A 21,097-nucleotide genomic window follows, 5' to 3' on the forward strand; every position below is an offset into this window, starting at 1 on the left:
AGAGAATGGATGGCGTGTGCAGGCACAGCTGCCCATGCAGCTTCAACACGATACCACAGTTGATCAAGAGTAGTGACTGGCGTATTCTGACGAGCCAGTTGTTCGGCCACCATTGACCAGACATTTTCAATTGGTGAGAGATCTGGAGAATGTGCTAGCCAAGGCAGCAGTCGAACATTTTGTGTATCCAGAAAGGCCCGTACAGGATCTGCAACATGCGGTCGCGCATTCTCCTGCTGAAATGTAGGGTTTCGTAGGGATCGAATGAAGAGTAGAGCCACGGGTCGTAAGACATTTGAAATGTAACGTCCACTGTTCAAAGTGCCGTCAATGCGAACAAGAGGTGACCGAGACGTGTAACCAATGGCACCCCATACCATCACGCCGGGTGATACGCCAGTATGGCGATGACGAATACACACTTCCAATATGCGTTCACCGCGATGTCGCCAAACACGGATGCGACCATCATGATGCTGTAAACAGAACCTGGATTCATCCGTAAAATTAACGTTTTGCCATTCGTGCACCCAGGTTTGTCGTTGAGTACACCATCGCAGGCGCTGCTGTCTGTGATGCAGCGTCAAGGGTAACCGCAGCCATGGTCTCCGAGGTGATAGTCCATACTGCTGCTAACGTCGTCGAACTGTTCGTGCAGGTGGTTGTTGTCTTGCAAAAGTCCCCATCTACTGAGTCAGGGATCGAGACGAGGCTGCACGATCCGTTACAGCCATGCGGATAAGGTGCGTGTCTTCTCGACTGCTAGTGATACGAGGCCGTTGGGATCCGTATTACCCTCCTGAACCCACCGATTCCATATTCTACTAATAGTCATTGGATCTCGACCAACGCGAGCAGCAATGTCGCGATACGATAAACCGCAATCGCGATAGTCTACAATTTGACCTTTATTAAAGTCGGAACCGTGATGGTACGCATTTCTCCTCCTTACACGAGGCATCACAACAACGTTTCACCAGGCAAAGCCGGTCAACTGCTGTGTGTATGAGAAGTCGGTTGGAAACTTTCCTGATGTCAGAACGTTGTAGGTGTCGCCACCGGCGCCAACCTTGTGTGAATGCACTGAAGAGCTAATCATTTGCATATCACAGCATCTTCTTCCTGTCGGTTAAATTTCGCGTATGTAGCACATGTTCGTGGTGTAGCAATTTTAATGGCCAGTAGTGTATAACAGTGTTTCCAAACACTGCAAAGTGAACTCGGAATCAGCTGAGGCGTTTTTTTCCGGTGTCTGAAGTGCCTCTGTGACTACTTTATACCAAAAAGGATGTCATTTGTGGGCAGGGCCGGGGAACGATTTTTTTACCAAACACGAGGTCAATCTGTTTGTGTGTGTTTCATGGAAGGCGGTGTACGTGCACGGTGCTGCTCTCTGTGCTTCTTCTGACATCTTATCATCCTGAAGTTTGTCTCCGATGATGATAGCAAAGGCGCAAGGTTGTCTTTAGCAAAAAGAGAAGAGTGTTCCTTACCTTCACTGAGCACCATTTGGGAGTGCGTCATAGTCTAGAAGCGGCTACTTCCGAAGTGTGTGCGGCAATGACATACAAGACTACATTCCGTGTATCCTAGCGTGTGAAGCCATAGCCTGCAATGACCACGAGCCTGTAGTATTTAGTAGTGGAACAGCGAAAAGTGCTGAACATCTCGAGAATATCATCCATACCGTTATGTTGCCGTCTAATCACCAGGAAGCTGTGCCGTTACACATAGCAGCTCTCATAACCGCGCTTTGAAAACGTTCCTCCCTTCTCTTTCTCGGAGCTCCCGTGGCGTCGAACAATGTCCCATTCGCAACAGTGACCAGAATTCACACACTCTTCGCACTGTGCGTCACGCGAAACAAATTGCGCTTTAGTTAATATGGAGAAGTTAATTTTTCCGCCAATATCCTGACATTGATCAAGAGAATGAGATGGAAAATAATCCGTAAGTCAGCGTACTGAATGAATCTAATCCGTAGAAAAAAACTCTCTCTGACTGCATTTAAGAGGGGGGTTCAATAAGTAGTGCAACACTTTTTTTCTGAAAGCAGGCTTTGTTTTATTCAGGTTTCCAATACATAATATTACTCCCCACTATTCTGGCTACAAAACCCTATTTTTTAACATAATCCCCATTCAATGCACGGCCTTGTGCCACCTTACTTGATGCGCTTGTAACCGGCAGGGTAGCACTCTACCGGTCGAATTCTGAGCCAACGTCTTGCTGCGTCAGTGACCTCCCCACTATTCACGTACTGCTCCCCGCGGAGTGCATCCTTCATCCTTCATTGGGCCAAATAGATGGAAGACAGGGTGTGCGAGATCAGGATTGTAGGGTGGATGAGGAAGAGCAATACAAAGACGTCTTATGAGCGTCTATCTGGTGCGCACACTTGGGTGAGGTTGGTTCAAATGGTTCAAATAGCTCTGAGCACTATGGGACTTAACATCTGAGGTCATCAGTCCCCTAGAACTTACCTAACCTAAGGACATCACACACATCCATGCCCGAGGCAGGATTCGAACCTGCGACCGTAGCGGTGCGCGGTTCCTGACTGAAGCGCCTAGAACCGCTCGGCCACACCGGCCGGCTTTGGGTGAGGCCTCGCGTTGTTACGCAGAAGAAGATGTTCATTCGCATTTTTCTGGCGATGAACACACTGAAGTCCCAGATTGCAGGAGTCACAGCTGTGTGCGGCCGGGCACGCGGGGGATCGGACAGGTTTGCGCTACCTTGTTGCGCTGATGACAGATGCCTCGCCCAAAGACTCGCCGTACTTTTGTTCACTGCCAGGTCTCCGTAGACATTCTGCAAGCGCCTACGAATAGCTGTGACATTTTGGTTTACCGCCAAAAGAAACTCAGTGACAGCTCTGTGCTTGGAACGCACCTCCGTTGCCGGCCGGTGTGGCCGAGCGGTTCTAGGCGCTTCAGTCTGGAACCGCGTGACCGCTACGGTCGCAGGTTCGAATCCTGCCTCGGGCATGGATGTGTGTAATGTCCTTAGGTTAGGTTTAAGTAGATCTAAGTTCTAGGGGACTGACGACCACAGATGTTAAGTGCTCAGAGCCATTTGAACCATTTCGCACCTCCGTTAGAGACACCATTTTGACGGCTGCGTATAGCACCGCCACCTATCGCAATTTCATGAAACTATAGGGGCTGAAGCTGGAATACTGCACGATATCCCACAACAAATACTGCCTTTTTTTCAACTGAAACTGGCAGAATAAAAAAATGTGTTGCGTTACTTATTGATATCCCTCGTAGTAGCTCTGTGGGAGACTGAATTCCATAATGACACCTGGCAAACAGCGACAGCGCATTTCATTTAGAGTAATGTACTACCATATATCGATAGTGGTTATGAAGGAAATTAGTTAGTAAGCTATGTACATAAAAATCTTAGCAATTTTTAGTTTATGATGCCGTACAGACCACTTACAGTAGTCGAACACATAGTCTATCTGTTCGAGTTTTTGAGAATATTGTAGTCTTTATCTGTCCTTCGTCATTCGAGAAGATAATTATTTCCGCTAAAAACAATGTGCATACAAGCACTCACGCGGATATCTTATGGAATTTCTTCTCGAACAGTACGCAGGTTATGCCGTCCGGGATACTAGCCGTCCCAAAAATACTCCTGTAAAATGAGGTTTCCGAGAAACCACGTGTCCCATCTGTTGCTGGCTCAGTGCCGTGAATTACTTAAGACTGGCATTATCCGCTGAAGCTCTCTCAGAGGCGTACTTACAGCAGTAGCATCTTCTCCAACTTTTTAATATGTAATGACACAAACATTCAATATGGCAGAAACGCGAGGAAAAAAGCTATTGTCGCATTCGTAAAATATAAACCTACTCTATCTTGTAGTGATTGTAAAACACCAAACAGGTGAAAAATGGCCATACGAACGGCATTGCTGTTGAGCATAAGCCAAGCTCAGCCTACTCTGAGGTACACAAAAATCCACCATGCAAATGTTAGCACAGCAAAGACTATGCGAAGAAATCTTCCGTGGTTTTGCTAACGTACGTCCATACTGACATCATTGCAACAATTTTATACATTGTACAGTGTGGTCCATACTTGATGATGCTCATTCCCGTTCTGGATTTTTCGCCCTCTGAAAAACTGTATTCTTCTACCTGTACTATGAAAACTTAACACTGAAGTCCTCTGCATTAATTTTGACGGTCATTGGCATTGTTGTGATTAACATGTTCAAAATAAATCGTATATTGAACTAACGGCCCAGATTCCTTGGTATCTTTTATTTACAAAACAGAGAGCTTACATGTTACTTCTGGTCACAGATTGGTTTACTGAGGAGCTGAAAGATATGCTTCATCTCTTATTTAAATATGTTGAGAACTGAAATGCAAGTAAATGACGGCAGTAGTGCGATTTCTGATGTTTTCTCGCCATGGTTCATTGATAGTTTGTAGGTGGATTCACAGATGGGCTGACGATTCCATTTTGCACCATTTCGACACCTGACCTGGTCTTTTTCAGGTCTTCAGAAGTTCTGAGGAGTCGTCTCGTACGTACTTGATAACTGTACTGAAACCAGCCCGTGAAATATTATTGGATGTAGGAATATCAGTGTTTCACTTCAAGCAAGATTCTGAATTTGGCGGAGTTTGTTAAGATCCTTATTATGTCCGAAAGTCTAGTGATATCTAGTCTCTGTAGCACCAATACCTCTAAATATGATATAGCGAATACCAAATTATTAAAAGAAACGCCAATTAAAATAACAAGTAAGACAGCACTCAGTCATTATTCTTACGACAGGACTATTAAACGATAAACTGTGACATTTAAATTTAAAAAATTCTTGTGTTTTCATGTATCACAGACAGTAGATCACCGCGTCTGTAAAACAGAAGCAAACTGCTGCGAGACAAACCACAGCTAGAACCTACAAGCATAGTTAACGGTCTGTTAGAAGGAAAGCTAGCAGGGAGAGACAACAACCACAAACAACACAACCCCCAGCGAACGTTTAGAGCTGGTTCCCTCAACTTTTTGGCCGGGATTTATCAATTTCTCCTCTCAAACCAGAACACATATTGTTCACCTCAAACTAACGATCAGGTGGAGTCCAAGCAGCGTACAGCAAATTTGTGGCTCAAAAGCGTATGTGCTCTTCATCACCTACAGCCTCCCCCGTTTCCAATGAAGAAAAGAAATGAAGGATGGTGAAACCTGACAGTCAAGGCTAGGCAGGATTCGGTTACGATTGTGGACGGGGCCGTAATCAGTTACTACTGGTTGCCTTTTACTGTTACACACACTTATATTTAAAAGAGTAATTCCCGACTCAACAATAAATAAAAAATACCACACGTTATTAATGAAGGAATAAACAACTGTGTAAATAATAGTGTTTTCAGTGCGTTACAATTTAGCAAATCACCATAAAATACAGATACAGATGATGTTAAAAAAAAAAAAAAAAAACAAGCGACTGTGATCACAGCAGAAGGCCTTACACGCCAAGGATGGCAATAAATTAAGAATGTTTAAAAACTCGCTGCAATTACAACTTAGAGGTATTGAAATATTGAAAAGTAAGTGGCCACAAATACAGCAGAAGGTATCAGACGCCAGGAATGGCATCAAATAAGGTTTTAAGGCTTACTGCTAAAATACAAATATCGAATTATTTTTTTCAAAGCAAATGACTACAATCACGGTTGAAGGCCTTACACGCCAGGAAGGATAATTACATAAAAAATTGAGAAGCCTGCTGTAAAACAGCAAAACGAGCAAAGGTTAATTAAAAGAAACAAGCAACTGACGACTAAACAGGTGAAATAAGATGATGGTATCCTTGTGACACAACTGCTAGATTTATTCCAGAAGGCGTCCGGAACTATTAACTAGACATACATAACCTTTAATGTAGGCATTACTAGGTATGGTAATAAATAATGCTATAATAAAACACAAGGAGTAGTCACAGACGGTGCTCCAGGAATCAACCTCTGAGAAGGACCAGCAACAAAACTTTCGCAAGCGATGAGATAGGCAGCCAAGAGTTGCATTCACTTCACAAGATAGTAACTCAGACTAGTGGCAGTCTAACAAATGACTAATGATAATCTTGCTGAAGCTACCTGACGTCCAATAAACTACATGCAACGATGGAAGAACACGCCAAAGCCGGAACCGGCGGTCTGCACTACGTCCCCAGAATACTGTGCTTAGAGCGCCAGGAACAAGAAGGGAACCAGTACCAGATTTCCGTCCGATTCCACAAACCCGAAAATCTGGACAAACTAGTCACAGCCCAGGACACTAGACAAACTAACAGTAACTAAAATCCCACTAGATTTGCGTGCGAGTCAAAACCGAAATGTAACCAACCAGAATCAGCAACCACACGTCATTGCGGAAACAATCGCAAGCGAGCCAAAACCAAGTACCAAATGAGTGACATCAATTTCATTAGGCACACAAACGCACACTGAACTCACTGTGACAACTCTGACGACGGTTGGCAGAATGAAACAAATCTCTTCACTGCTTTATTAATTCACATTTCAGTAACCACACCGTCTAATCACTGAGACAAGTGCTTTTAACGCAGTAGGGGCTTCAAGTACTAAGCAGTACGCAGAGCCACCAAACTGCACGTGACGGTGCGATAATAATGTGTCACAACATCACATACGTTCTAGCGGGCCGACACGGGCGACTGACTCCGCTCTACTTGGATTGAAATGAACTCATCTTAAAGCTTGCTGGATCCAGTTTACGACGAGGTCGTGTACCCTTGTGACCACAGCCCTTCCATCTGGCAGTCCGTGCGTACCATCAGCAGTCCCGGCGTGTTCTTGCACTGCGTTGACCTGGCTTCTCCTCATTCCCCAACCGAACTCGCACACTCACACGACCCGGAAAAACAACGACGTCGCCCCAAAGATAGGGCAACAGTTACTACGTATCGATAACCGCCGCTGCTGCCAATAGCGGACAGGCAACGCTTGCGAAGCCGAGTGACGCCAATCAGCACGAGAAGAAGACAAACAACCGCAACCATGCCAACTAAACGATACCGTCTGGCCTGCAACAGAGGGCGGAAACCTACAAACAGCGCCAACGCGAGCCGCAGCACGGCTGAGATGGAAGAAAAGTCTAGTTGGAGTCCAGGCAGGGAGCACACGTAGGACGACTGCTCAGAGCACCAGAAGTCGACAACTGGGTCAGCCGTCAAAACTTTGAGCGTAAAATGGAATTTTCAGCTCTGTTAGATGCCAGATTACATGCATCAACTTAAGCACTGTTTAATTATAATATCTAAATTTTCTTGCCATTCACGGCTAAGACTCTTTGCAAAGACTGATAGTCAGCTAAAGCGTGTTACCTCTCTTCCATCTCTTTCAGCAGATGGTTTACCGATTGTGGCTGACGTCAGGTTCGAGACCGTTTTCCCACTCAAGCTAGTCACCATTTGCCGCCGCTCTCCCTCTACTCCCTCGTATGCCGGCCGAAGTGGCCGCGCGGTTCTGGCGCTGCAGTCTGGAACCGCGAGACCGCTACGGTCGCAGGTTCGAATCCTGCCTCGGGCATGGATGTGAGTGATGTCCTTAGGTTAGTTAGGTTTAACTAGTTCTAAGTTCTAGGGGACTAATGACCTCAGCAGTTGAGTCCCATAGTGCTCAGAGTCATTTGAAGAACTCCCTCGTACACTTTCATCCGTGACAGTTTTCGCCACAAGTTCTGACACACACTATTATACAGATATTGCTCATGGGAGCCCTTGGCGGCGCTCTCGCCTTGCCGCCCCAAGCGGCCGCGACTATCTGTGACACACGACCTCTGTACAAATCTCACAGTTGTGATGCGTCTCGCGTCCCTCTCAGCTTGGTGACTCAAGCAGAGGTTTGTTTCGCTTGAGCCTTAAATCGGCCCTGCGCAGCTACAATCGTATTCAGAATTTATGAGAGCGCTAAGACAGGTTGAAATGGTTCAAATGGCTCTGAGCACTTCCAGATTGAAGCGCCTAGAACCGCTCGGCCACACCGGCCGGCGCGAAGACAGGAGCAGAAAAGTTATTCTCTGTTTCTCTCTCTCTCTATCTCTCTCTCTCTCTCTCTCTCTATATATATATATATATATATATATATATATATATATATATATATATATATGTATATGTGTGTATATATATATGTCATTTCACCTTACAAGTGGGCGCACTTTCAGAGCCTCTTTTCTGTGTAAATGAGTGACACCATATGTAATTCTCAACTATGTCTTACCTATGGCCCACTTCTAGTAGGAATAACACAAACGAGATTACTTCACTAGCTTCCCTGACGTACCTTCATATCCTCATTCGTGACTAGGAATTGGACCTCTTTTTCGACACTGATTTCGTGCTTCATGTCAGGATTCCATACACACAACAGATAGCGACTGAGGATCTCACGAGCGCTGAAGTGGTCTCACGAGCTGTTAGTTGTCCAGGAAGTCAGTCAAAGCAAAGTGGGGCACCCATAGCAAATATCATTTGTGTTTATTGTGGACGGAGGTTTTAAGGAAACGTGTTTCCTTGTTTGCAAATGTAGCGAGACTACTGCACAGTAACACATAGTACAAGTAAATTGATAACTCTATTCCGAGAATTTCTTGTTTTCACTGCTGCGAAATAAGTTGCTGCAGTAAAGTAACTCGAGAGAACGGACAGATAGTTTCACACATTACAGCTTACATCGAGCCACACTCATGAACATTTTAGTAACGGTTTGCGCTTGCTAAACAAGCAGGAGAAGGAAGTCGCTGTTCTTGTTTCAGTCATTACTGTAAATGGAAATTTGTGGTAAGGACTATGGGACCGAACTGCTGAGGTCATCGGCCCCAAGACTTACGCACTACTTAATCTAACCTTAACTAACTTACGCTAACGACAACACATACACGTATGCCGGAGGGAGGACTCGAATCTCCGACGAGGGGAGTCATTCCTGTCTCGTCTCATAACACTACCTGGTAAAAGTTCCGACTGATAAATAAAACCCATTAATTAATCGAGCAACGATTTTGTAAGCCACCTGTTTCATGGATGTATTACGTAAGCTTTGAATTCGTCCAATAAATCTTAGTCTGTCACATGCTTTTCATACTACCAGCTTTATTGTTCCATCTAAAATCTTTCCGGACACTTACTGTTAGCCATTTTAACGCCTGTGACGGTTTTCACTGACTGATTAACTCCATGTGTAATCAAACTATACTTCGTGCCGTCACCTATTCCTGTGCAGTACGTTACGTTTGTTTCTGTAATGAGTCAGTTGTTAGTCCGTGGTCTCGTGTATCCTCATCACAGAGTGACGAAGACGCTGAGGTGTTTGATCCACTAACGGACGAAGGCATGAATATAGGCGCGTACGCACTAGGCTTACGAACGACAGCCAATGGCTTCGTAGGGCCGAGATTTGCTTAGTGGGTACGCGCGGCAAATCGGAACCGTCGAAGCGGTTGGCCTTTGTTGTGTTTGTTGGTTCAGTAGTGATTTGTTGTGTCTATGGAACGGGTCCGTATTTAAGTTTTCGGGACTGCCTCAAGTTGCAGTTAGTATATTTTTTTGACAGGTTTCGATCTTTAATTTAACAAGAGCATCATCAGAACTTCGGAATTTACAATTTAAAGTAAAGTAGCTGGCTGTTAAATTACAGAGCGAAACCACTGAATGAAACATAGGGAGTGCGACTTGTGGCTGTTCCGAAAAACTTAGCCTGAACAGTCGCATTTTCCTCCGCAGGCAATGTCTGCTCTCGCTAAGGGTGTGTATTTATTGTGTTTAAAAATACTGGAATGTGGAGAGAGCATTAAAGCTGGTATAGTTTTATCGTGAACGGTAATTTTTATGGGCATTACGATCTGTGATAACAAAAACAAACTGAAAAGACCAAACGCTTGGAGGGAAATAACTCGGTGTCTTTATTGGCATCTGTTCCCCACGAATGACAAAGAGGACAAACAAAACTGGAAGTGACGATTAACTTTCTGCTGTAGGTACAGTTCTCCTAAAAGAGGTGTTATCTTTGGAAATTTAAAGGCCTCCACAGTTGAATAACAATTAGAAATCAGTAGCTTTCATTAGAAAAAATTACGAAATAGCCCATATTCCAATTCAGCTTTAAGGAATACATAAATTTTGTCCCATCACTCACCTCCCTACTTTTCAAAAGAGAGGTCGCCCACCAGCGTCATTCTTCTTTCATGATGATTAGCTTGTTACAGTAAAATAAATGCTGCACGTGTGACGTCTGCTAAATCCTCATCTTCCATTATAAAATCGGCCGGTAAAATTGTAATTAAAACGCTACTTATAACAACAGCAAAACGAGAGCAACGTCGGCAAGTTATCAGATCGAACTGCGATTCCACATTACCGAATTCCTTGAACCCAAGCCCTTCGTTTGGTGTGGATGAGAAGCCGAACGCCAATGTATCGGCGACCAATGTTCGGCCGAATCCAGCCTCTGCCGTTCACTGGCCTTCGTTGGCCTAGTTTATATGCGCCTTTTATGACAAACCTTATGGGAGGCGGAGCCCGACAGAAGCCGTACGCAGCACTGGAGGCCGCTGAAGGCGCCGACTGCGATGTGCGTTCACCACGGGGTCCAACGGTATATACGTCCGCCCAAACGTAGACGAGGGCAGGTCGCTCCGCTATACGGACTTCTTCGGAACGCGAAGTGTTTACGGAACGGTTGACTCGCAATTTCTCCTGCGAAGACACTCGCCGCCATCTTCACTGGCCAAGAATAAACTCCGAACGTAACCATTACGTTCTCCAGCTAATCCATCCGCGTTTAGTCATTGCGGACTCGAACCTGGACTCTCGTTCTGCCCATGTAACGACCAGTGTTTGTTTGAATCTTGCACGTTACATAATGGTCTATCTATCCTCAGTAGGTTATCGGGCATGTAGTTATAATTCTTTGTCGTGAGACTTCCCTGTACAAGAGAAATATCAGCGTGCAACCTCCTCGAGCCTCTGACGTTATCCAGCACATAGTGAGCAGCAAAGATTCTATAATTCTGCCATGGAGTACACCTGAAGTACTCATCTGACTATTTCTCAGCGTAAAAATAACGTGCTAACTTCTGTTGGGTACGCAATTTTCGATCAATTCACGAATCAGTTCCGATGTTCTGTAAACTTCTATTTTCTTCATTAATTCAACTACTGTCTTGCGTTCTTGTAATTCGATACTTGTAACAGCAATATAATTTTTGTACAAATCCATACATATTATAAAAATAAATGTATGTATGTTTGCGTGTGTATGTGTGTGTGTATGTATGTATGTTCCACGTCTCCTCCTAAACCACTGGGACTATTTCAACCAAACTTTGTACACGTATCCCTTACTGTCAGGCAACAATCACTGTGCGGGTAAGAACCACCTGCATAATGTAGTTCACGAAATATGAAGTCATAAACAATGAGACACGAGGAAAACTGTGGCATCATGCTTGACGTTTAAATTTGTTACTTCTTTGCTACTAACCCTACTCGCAATATATTTCGTAGACAGTATCCACTTATTCGGTTGAATGTACCTACAGAAGTATATCACTGTGCGACACATGGTTCAATAGATATGACGTCGGTAGCACTGAGATAGGTGAAAAAGTGCCGCATTATGTATGAAGTTTTAATAGAGTGATTCTTTACTGCTGAGACACTCCTACAGTCGAGTCACGGAGTTCCTTATACGTGGCACGCTTGTGACAACTTTCAACTACGAAGCGCAAACAATCGTAGGTGAAAACGATAACCGTCTATAGAGCTATTAAGAAGCGTTGCCATAGAGACGTTTACAAAATCTCTTTGTACACACGGGAAGCAGCTGCACTCATTATACAGAAGCTGTTCAGGATCACCTCGCACTGACTCTACTACAGGAGTACATAAAAGGTTTCGTTTCTAATAGAGAATTGGCAAAATGAATGCTAGGGCAATGCCGAATTTGCCATCTAGTTCTATATAAAGCTGTCCGTATTTCATCCCTGACAAATTCTTAATTTCAAAGACTGTATTCCAGTCAAAAGCTTTTTCTAAACCTACGGCGGTTTACGGTTGCTGAAAGTACTGATTTAAGAAAAAAAAAAGGCAATGAGTTTCGGTTCAAATGGCTCTGAGCACTATGCGACTTAACTTCTGAGGTCATCAGTCGCCTAGAACTTAGAACTAATTAAACCTAATTAACCTAAGGACATCACACACATCCATGCCCGAGGCAGGATTCGAACTTGCGACCGTAGCGGTCGCTCGGCTCCAGACTGCAGCGCCTAGAACGAGTTTAGGTAATGGATGACGTCATAACAGGAGAGCACAATTGAATGGTTTTATTAAAATAAATCACCTCTTAGCGGCACTCTCAAATTATACATACACTCCTGGAAATTGAAATAAGAACACCGTGAATTCATTGTCCCAGGAAGGGGAAACTTTATTGACACATTCCTGGGGTCAGATACATCACATGATCACACTGACGGAACCACAGGCACATAGACACAGGCAACAGAGCATGCACAATGTCGGCACTAGTACAGTGTATATCCACCTTTCGCAGCAATGCAGGCTGCTATTCTCCCATGGAGACGATCGTACAGATGCTGGATGTAGTCCTGTGGAACGGCTTGCTATGCCATTTCCACCTGGCGCCTCAGTTGGACCAGCGTTCGTGCTGGACGTGCAGACCGCGTGAGACGACGCTTCATCCAGTCCCAAACATGCTCAATGGGGGACAGATCCGGAGATCTTGCTGGCCAGGGTAGTTGACTTACACCTTCTAGAGCACGTTGGGTGGCACGGGATACATGCGGACGTGCATTGTCCTGTTGGAACAGCAAGTTCCCTTGCCGGTCTCGGAATGGTAGAACGATGGGTTCGATGACGGTTTGCATGTACCGTGCACTATTCAGTGTCCCCTCGACGATCACCAGTGGTGTACGGCCAGTGTAGGAGATCGCTCCCCACACCATGATGCCGGGTGTTGGCCCTGTGTGCCTCGGTCGTATGCAGTCCTGATTGTGGCGCTCACCTGCACGGCGCCAAACACGCATACGACCATCATTTGCACCAAGGCAGAAGCGACTCTCATCGCTGAAGACGACACGTCTCCATTCGTCCCTCCATTCACGCCTGTCGCGACACCACTGGAGGCGGGCTGCACGATGTTGGGGCGTGAGCGGAAGACGGCCTAACGGTGTGCGGGACCGTAGCCCAGCTTCATGGAGACGGTTGCGAATGGTCCTCGCCGATACCCCAGGAGCAACAGTGTCCCTAATTTGCTGGGAAGTGGCGGTGCGGTCCCCTACGGCACTGCGTAGGATCCTACGGTCTTGGCGTGCATCCGTGCGTCGCTGCGGTCCGGTCCCAGGTCGACGGGCACGTGCACCTTCCGCCGACCACTGGCGACAACATCGATGTATTGTGGAGACCTCACGCCCCACGTGTTGAGCAATTCGGCGGTACGTCCACCCGGCCTCCCGCATGCCCACTATACGCCCTCGCTCAAAGTCCGTCAACTGCACATACGGTTCACGTCCACGCTGTCGCGGCATGCTACCAGTGTTAAAGACTGCGATGGAGCTCTGTATGCCACGGCAAACTGGCTAACACTGACGGCGGCGGTGCACAAATGCTGCGCAGCTAGCGCCATTCGACGGCCAACACCGCGGTTCCTGGTGTGTCCGCTGTGCCGTGCGTGTGATCATTGCTTGTACAGCCCTCTCGCAGTGTCCGGAGCAAGTATGGTGGGTCTGACATACCGGTGTCAATGTGTTCTTTTTTCCATTTCCAGGAGTGTATATTTACAGAAACATTCTTAAGCCATTCTCCTGAAATGCTCATAAGCTTCAACTTTATAGAATGGTTTCTATCATTATCTGATACAGAGGTGTTGTACAGTATCATAAGTCTCTCTCATGCCTACGGTTGCAACACTCATCACATAACGATCTTCCACTTCGATTATTATCGACTGAAGTCAACTCTTCTCTGACCCTAACTTCACTTGCTCTAAAATACACTCTAACACAGAAAAAAAACGACGCACCACGAAACAATTAGCAAATGGCGCAGATATCGGTAGATGTGATTACCCGTACAGAAAAACAAATAACTACAATTTCAGAAAAATTGGGTGACTTATTCAAGAGAAAGAGCTTTACAAATAGAGCAATTCAATAACGCGTTGGTCCAACCCCGGCTCTTGTGCAAGCAATTACTCCGCTTGGCATTGACTCAAAGAGTTATTGGATATTCTCCTGAGCGATATCGTACCAAATTCTGTCCAACTGTCGCATTAGATCTTCAAAATCCCGAGCTAGTTACGGGGGTCCTGCCCATAATGCTCGAAACATTCTTAATTGGGGAGAAATGCGGCGACAACGCTGGCCAAGGTAGGATCTGGCAAGCACGGAGATAAGCAGTAGAAACTCTCGCCGCTGTCTGGAGCTACTTCTGCCTGGAATCTCATTGAATGGAGTCGACCGTCTTCAGTGATAAGCCCCGCTTAGAACTGAGCCCCGATGTCTAGCGAAGACATGTCTGGAGATACACTGGACAGCGGTGGGATACCAACTCCACTATCTCCCAAGAACCAGGAATGACGGTTTTGGGTACCATTTCTTTTCATGGCAGGATCCCTGTGGTTGTCATCCGTGGAGCCCTACAGCATAGTGATATGTCGCCGATATTCTACGCCCCACTCTGCTGCCCTTCATGGCAAGAAATCCTGAGCTTACATTTCAACAAGATAACGCCCGCCCTCACACGGTGCTTGTCTTCGTGCTTAACAAACCCTGCCGCGGCTGGCAAGATTGCCGTATCTCTCCGCAATTGACAACGTTTGGAGCATTATGGACAGGGCCCACCAACCAGCTCGGGATTTTGACCATTTAACGTGCCAAATGGACAGAATGCGACATGTTGTACCTCACGACATCCAATAACTCTATTAATCAATGCGAAACCGAATATCTGCTTGCATAAGGGCCAGAGAAAGATCGACACGTTATTGTCTTGCTCAGTTTGTGAAACTCTTTCTCTTTATTAAGTCACCCAATTTTTCTGAAATTGTAATCATTTGTTCTGTCTGTACATGAATATCACATCTACGGATTTCCGTCCCATTCGGACAATTCCTTCTGAGTGCGTCCTTTTTTTGTCATAGTGTATAATAGTAAATTGTAAAGGAGTGGGAAACCAGCAAGCAATTACATTAGCTTGTCCAGTGCTTGCTACAGCCGCAAAACGTCGCGTTGAGCGAGAGTATATATAAGTCCAATTGCTGTCTGGTCTAAAGCTCTATCAGCGTCTGCCAACGCTATTAACCTGTGTAAGTGGACACATGTGTGCCTTGAACGCAGCTTCACACGTGCACCTGAATAAAGCAAATAAATAAATTCAGGCGCACGCATGAAGACTCATGCGATGGCAAGCCATTTCTATTGATACTGGCAGCGACAGCGACAGATAGCATTGCGGCCGAAGCTCACGTGCACTACACGCACATTGCTACCTGTCGCTGTCGCTGCCAGTATAAATAGAAATGGCTTGCCGTCACATGAGTCTTCACCCGTGCACCTGAATAAAGCAAATAAATAAATTCAGGTTCATGCGTGAAGGCTCATGCGACGGCAAGCCATTTGTTTTGATACTGGCAGCGACAGCGACAGATAGCATTGCGGCCGAAGGCCATGTTCGCTACGCGCACATTGCTGTCTGTCGCTGTCTGTTTGGAGACAAGTATTGCCCGTCTATTTATTCAATACACTGCTTCCGTGCCTTTACCACCTGTCGTTTAATACTCTGGATATCGGACCATCTTTGTCTTTCGACGACTGCCAAGTATCCTCAGCCCCTCCTGGTCCATCTAGTTTGAGTGAATTCCCGCAATGTGTCGTCGGCAGTGCATCCGTCGCGTGTCTCGGCCTGAGCTGACGGCAGGCGTGGGCTGTGGTGTGTTTACAGCGGAGGGAGCGCCGCGGCGGTCGCGGGCGCGGTCCCCCAGCAGCGGCGGCGGCGGCGGCAGCGCCAGCGGGCAGGTTCTCATGGCACGGCGCGCCGCCCATGGCCAGCACTGAGGGCGCAGGCGGGCTCCTGCACCACTACCACTATCACGACTACCAGCAGCACGAGACGGCCATGGCGGAGATGCCGCACAACCCGGCGGCGCACGAGCTCAAGCGCTGCAGCGCCAAGCTGGACCTGGCGCGCGAGCGCAGCTTCGTGCGGCACCAGGTAGGCTGGCCGGCGGCAAGCGCGTCGCGCGGTCCTCCGCTACACAGAGAGATCAGGAAAAAAAACAACGGAGTTAAAACACTCAAAGACAAAGTAAGACTCACCACGAAGGAATTATCCGAAAGGGACAGAAATCCCTAGGTATGTTGTACATCTAAGCTAAACAAAATACCAGAGTTTCAGGAAAATTGGCGTCGGTCCGCCTCCTGCCCTTATGCAAGCAGTTATTGGCTTGGCATTAGTTGACAGGGGTTTCTGGGTGTCCTCCTGAGTGACATTGTGTCAAATTCTGTCCAATTGGAGCATTAAATCGTCAAAATCCCAAGGTGCTTGGTGGCCTTTCCCATAATGCTCCAAACTTTCTCAGTTGGGGAGGGATTTAGAGACATTGCTGGCCAATAGGTACGTTAAGACAAGTAGTAGAACCACTCGCCGCTTGTGGGCGGGCATTATCTTACTGAAATGTGAGCCCAGGAGGGCTTACCCTGAAGGGCAACAAAACGTGCTGTTGGATATCCTCGACGTACCGCTGTACCGTAAGGGTCTCGTGGATGACACCCAAACCAGTCCTGCTATGAAAATAAATGCCACCACAGACAATCGCGACTCATGGTTGTCGGGTCATACGGCGAGCGACAGTCAGGTTAGTATCCCACCACTTTCCAGGGCTTCTCCAGTGACGTCTTCGGCCTCGAATCTCATTGACTGGAGTATAAATGTCTTCAGTGATGAGTTCCACTTCGAAATGAGCCCCCACGACGTGCAAAGACAGATCTTGAGACGCCCGGACGGTGGTGGGATACCAGCTTGGCTATTGCTCGCTGTACTACCTAACATCCATGGGTGATGGAACGGCGTGCCACTTCATTTCATAGCTGGACCCTTTGGTTGTCATATGTGGCATCCTTGCACAACAGCGGTACGTCGACGATAGTCTACGCCCTGTTTTGTTGCCCTTCTTGGCAAGCCATCCTGGGCTTACATTTCAGCAAGATAATGCCAGCCTGCACACAGCGGGAATTTCTACTGCTTGTCTTCGCGGTTGTCAAAGCCTAACATGGCCAGCAAGGTCGCCGCATCTCTTCCCAATTGAGAACGTTTGGAGCTTCACGGGCAGGGATCTAATGTGCCAGTTGGATAGAATTTTGCATGACACCCCTCAGGAACAGCTTTATGAATCAATGCCAAGCCGAGTAACTGATTGCATGAGTCAGAGGTCGACCAACGCGTCACTGACTTCCTCAATTTGTGAAGCTCTTTCTCTTTAATAAATTATCACATTTTCTGAAATTGTAATCGTTTGTTTGTTTGTATATGTACGGTACATCACATCTACCGATTTCCGCCAAATTCCGAAACTTCCTGCGTGGTGGCCAGTTTTTTGTTGTCTTAGAGTATATTTTATTTCTTTGCACTCTCATGCCTGTAGTCTTGGTACACATTGAAATCCACGCCCCGCAGTACCGTAGTACATCGCTAGACGAGCCAAACCAAAAGCGCCATCCGCAGATAAACTGAAGTAAGTGATGCAAAGTCGTGTGGTGTGAATGGCTGGGGGGATCCGAAGGGCAGATTCAGCCGCCTAATTAGAAAGGTTTCTCCTATCCTTCACGCCCACAGTCACCTTCCCTTCGTGAAATATAAGACCTGTGTACGAAAGTGTATATTTTAAGTGTAGGTGACTGCAGTGGTTTTGTTTGTAGCGTAGCGCCATCTCTCTGTTGGAGATGATGAGGTAAGGGAGAGAGAGTGAAGTCTGGTGCCGGCACATTGCCTATAAATTTGAGTACGTGTAGTAACTCGTTTACGGCAGCAAGGGAAATGAAAACTACCTTATTGTCCGGCACAATCACAGTAATTTCGAACGAAATTACTGGCTTGGGGCACCCTCAGATCTAATGCGTAAAGCAAAGCTGTCAACAAACCAAAGACTGGTTTGCCACCATAGAGCTAGGAACTTCCTGGCAGATTAAAACTCTGTGTTGGATGCGCACTCGAACCTGGAACCATTGCCTCTCGTGGGCAAGTGCTCTACTGACTGAGCTATCCGAGCATGACTCACGACCCGCTATCACATCTTTACTTCCACCAATACCTCATTTCCCACCTTCCGAACTTCACAGGAGTGCCAGCGCGCACTTCGCTGCGGAGTGAAAATGCATTCTGGGAACAATCTCTTAGGCTGTGGCTAAACAATTTCTTCGTTATAGCGTTTCTTCCAGGAGTGCTTATTCCGCAAGGTATGCGGGTAAGCTTCTGAGAAGTTTTGGAGGTGAGAGATGAGGTACTGGCGAAAGCAAAGCTGTGAGGGCACTTCGTGAGGCATGCTTGGAAAATTCACCTGATAGGGTAATTGCCCACGAAACGAGAAGGTACCAGGTTCGAGTCGCGGTGCGGCACAAACTTCTAATCTACCAGGAAGTTTAAAATCAGCGCACACTCCGCTACATTGTAAAAATTCGTCCTATCCTTAGTGCTTCGTCTAGCGGCGTGCTACAGTAATGCGGCGCGGGGATTTGACTCAGTCCCAGACGTGTACACGCAAACAAACAACAAAGTAACTGCGTAACTTAAAAAGAATTAGCGATAATTGAAATTTTATGACTACGTCTTGTAATTTTGGCTTCTGGATCATAGACCACTGTTACTTGTGCGTGCATCTACATCTAAATCTACATGTTTACTCTGCAGCTCACAATTAACTTCCTACTGAGAGTACAAGAAAGAGCCGCCACTAGGGAGTCCTTGCGCAAATGTTCTCGAGTAAATTGCCTCGTGAAATTCGGATAAAATTCCTATCTTCCGCCGATGCCTTCGATCATCAGCGTCACGCTCACGCTGTGAGCTACGTCCTCACCGTACAGGAAATTAATATAGATACGAAGAACTTCGCGACGCAGTACTTGGATAAAACCACTCGTGATGGTCATTTTTTGCGCGTAGATGTCGACGGTATCAGCTGTATTAATTGTCTTTTATTCTTCAAACATCTACGGCTAGAGCACATAAATATAGTCAATGGATCTTCATAGTACTATGTTTACTTTACTACACGCAAGCGATAACATACACAGTTCGATCACTTTGTAGATGATTATTTCCTATACCAACATACAATGAACTTATAAATAAGAGGTTATAAGTTGATGGGTTTTTGAACCGTTTGACTACATATGCTCTAACCGCTGATGATGGGCGGTAATGCCCGAAACTGCTCAGAGAAGGTTTGAATAAATAAGAAAATCTTACAAGCTGCTTTTGTCGACGCTTAACGTGTGGAAAATGGCCTTTATCACGTAAATCGAAGCCACGCGGCAAACTTCAAAGATTTTTTTTAAAAAAAGTTCTCGGTTAATTTACTGCATCAAATGCGGGTAACATTCAAAGCTTTCGACAAAAGCTTCTACATTCGTTGTTAGCCGCGCGGGATTAGCCGAGCGGTCTTAGGCGCTGCAGTCATGGACTGTGCGGCTGGTCCCGGCGGAGGTTCGAGTCCACTCTCGGGCATGGGTGTGTGTGTTTGTCCTTAGGATAATTTGGGTTAAGTAGTGTGTAAGCTTTGGGACTGATGACCTTTGCAGTTAAGTCCCATAAGATTTCACACACATTTGAACATTTGAACATTCGTTGTTAAGAATGCCTCTGATTACCATCACAGAGACTATCGTTAAAAGCACGGAATTTTATCCTAATTTTACAGGCAAGTTAGTCGAGAATTTTTTATCTAAAAAGAATCGTAAAACATTGTTGTACGACAGGTCACGGGAAATTTCCTTAGGCGTATAAATGGCAAGATTCTTTTCTTTCGTGTCCTCTCTTAAATATGTCTCTTAACTTCAGATCAGTGTAGTGATTTGGTACGGAGTGTAATGACATAACGTAGAAGGTGAAACCCTATGCCGGCCTAGTCCTCTGGAATAGCGGCCAGAGACCACTTTAGTTTAACGTCTTCCTTCGGTTGGTGGAACAACGTTAGCAGCGCGACAGCCCTCTACTTCGGGCCGCACTGTGCAGAGATTTGACATTTGAACGTGGCTCTGGCACAAGATCTGCTCATCAGGCCAAATACCGGTAATGACAAATTGTTCTAGCATTGGGTTTCGAACTGCCTACCTCTGCATTGAGCGGCATGTACTTGCAAACGTATGCGCCCTCAGGTAGCGTACAGATCTTAATGGTAAGTATTTACAGAGTCCCTCCGTCTTCTTCTGAAGGTACTGTCATCAGCGAATTGCAGTCCCAAACTCAAGCGTAAAAGCTGTCGTAGTTACACCCTATTTTTGTTAAGAGATTTCCAGCTGAGCTAATACTAATTGATGCTTATCTGTTTGCACACATACTGTATTATTTCTTTTACTTGTTATACCGAGCGTAAACGTGATATGTTTGGACAACTGTGTATGCCCACCAACGATTCTGCACCCTCGGCATGGCTTCGCCTTTGCATCGTTATCCGCCATTTTTCAGGGTTCCTGTACAACCACGGCAGCCTACGTGCGCAACGTGTAGGTCTGCAGTACAGTGAATTAGCCTTGTAGCCAGCCCTCTTCACTGTTTCCCTGTCCATTGCAACACGAGGGGCTTACAAACCTTCTGTTCAAATAAATGCAGGAAAAAAATGCGTGGATTTAGCAGAGAACTCAAATATCGAAAAGAACCTGCAGTGTTTCTAATATCCGAAGTAAGAAAGGTTTCTATCTTCTGCGAGAAAACTAGCATAAATGTTGGGGTTAAAAATAGCTAGGGCCTCCTTCGAAGAAGAAAGGGGCTACGATTAAATCGATCTTAAGTAAATCCGAGACTCATCAGC

The 21,097-nt window shown here is 46.1% G+C and overlaps 1 protein-coding gene across 1 annotated transcript in view; it reads left to right on the forward strand.

Annotated features, from left to right (window-relative positions):
• The window catches only part of LOC124709133, a 490,737-nt gene that overhangs the window by 90,282 nt on the left and 379,358 nt on the right, over positions 1 to 21,097 (forward strand). Inside the window, exon 3 of the mRNA XM_047240800.1 lies at positions 16,018 to 16,287. Within this exon, the coding sequence (XP_047096756.1) occupies positions 16,117 to 16,287 (171 nt within the window). The 5' untranslated portion in view covers positions 16,018 to 16,116. The remainder of the gene's footprint in view (positions 1 to 16,017; positions 16,288 to 21,097) is intronic.

The sequence above is a fragment of the Schistocerca piceifrons genome, chromosome 1, assembly GCF_021461385.2.
Source record: "Schistocerca piceifrons isolate TAMUIC-IGC-003096 chromosome 1, iqSchPice1.1, whole genome shotgun sequence".
In the NCBI taxonomy this organism is placed as follows: Eukaryota; Metazoa; Arthropoda; class Insecta; order Orthoptera; family Acrididae; genus Schistocerca; species Schistocerca piceifrons.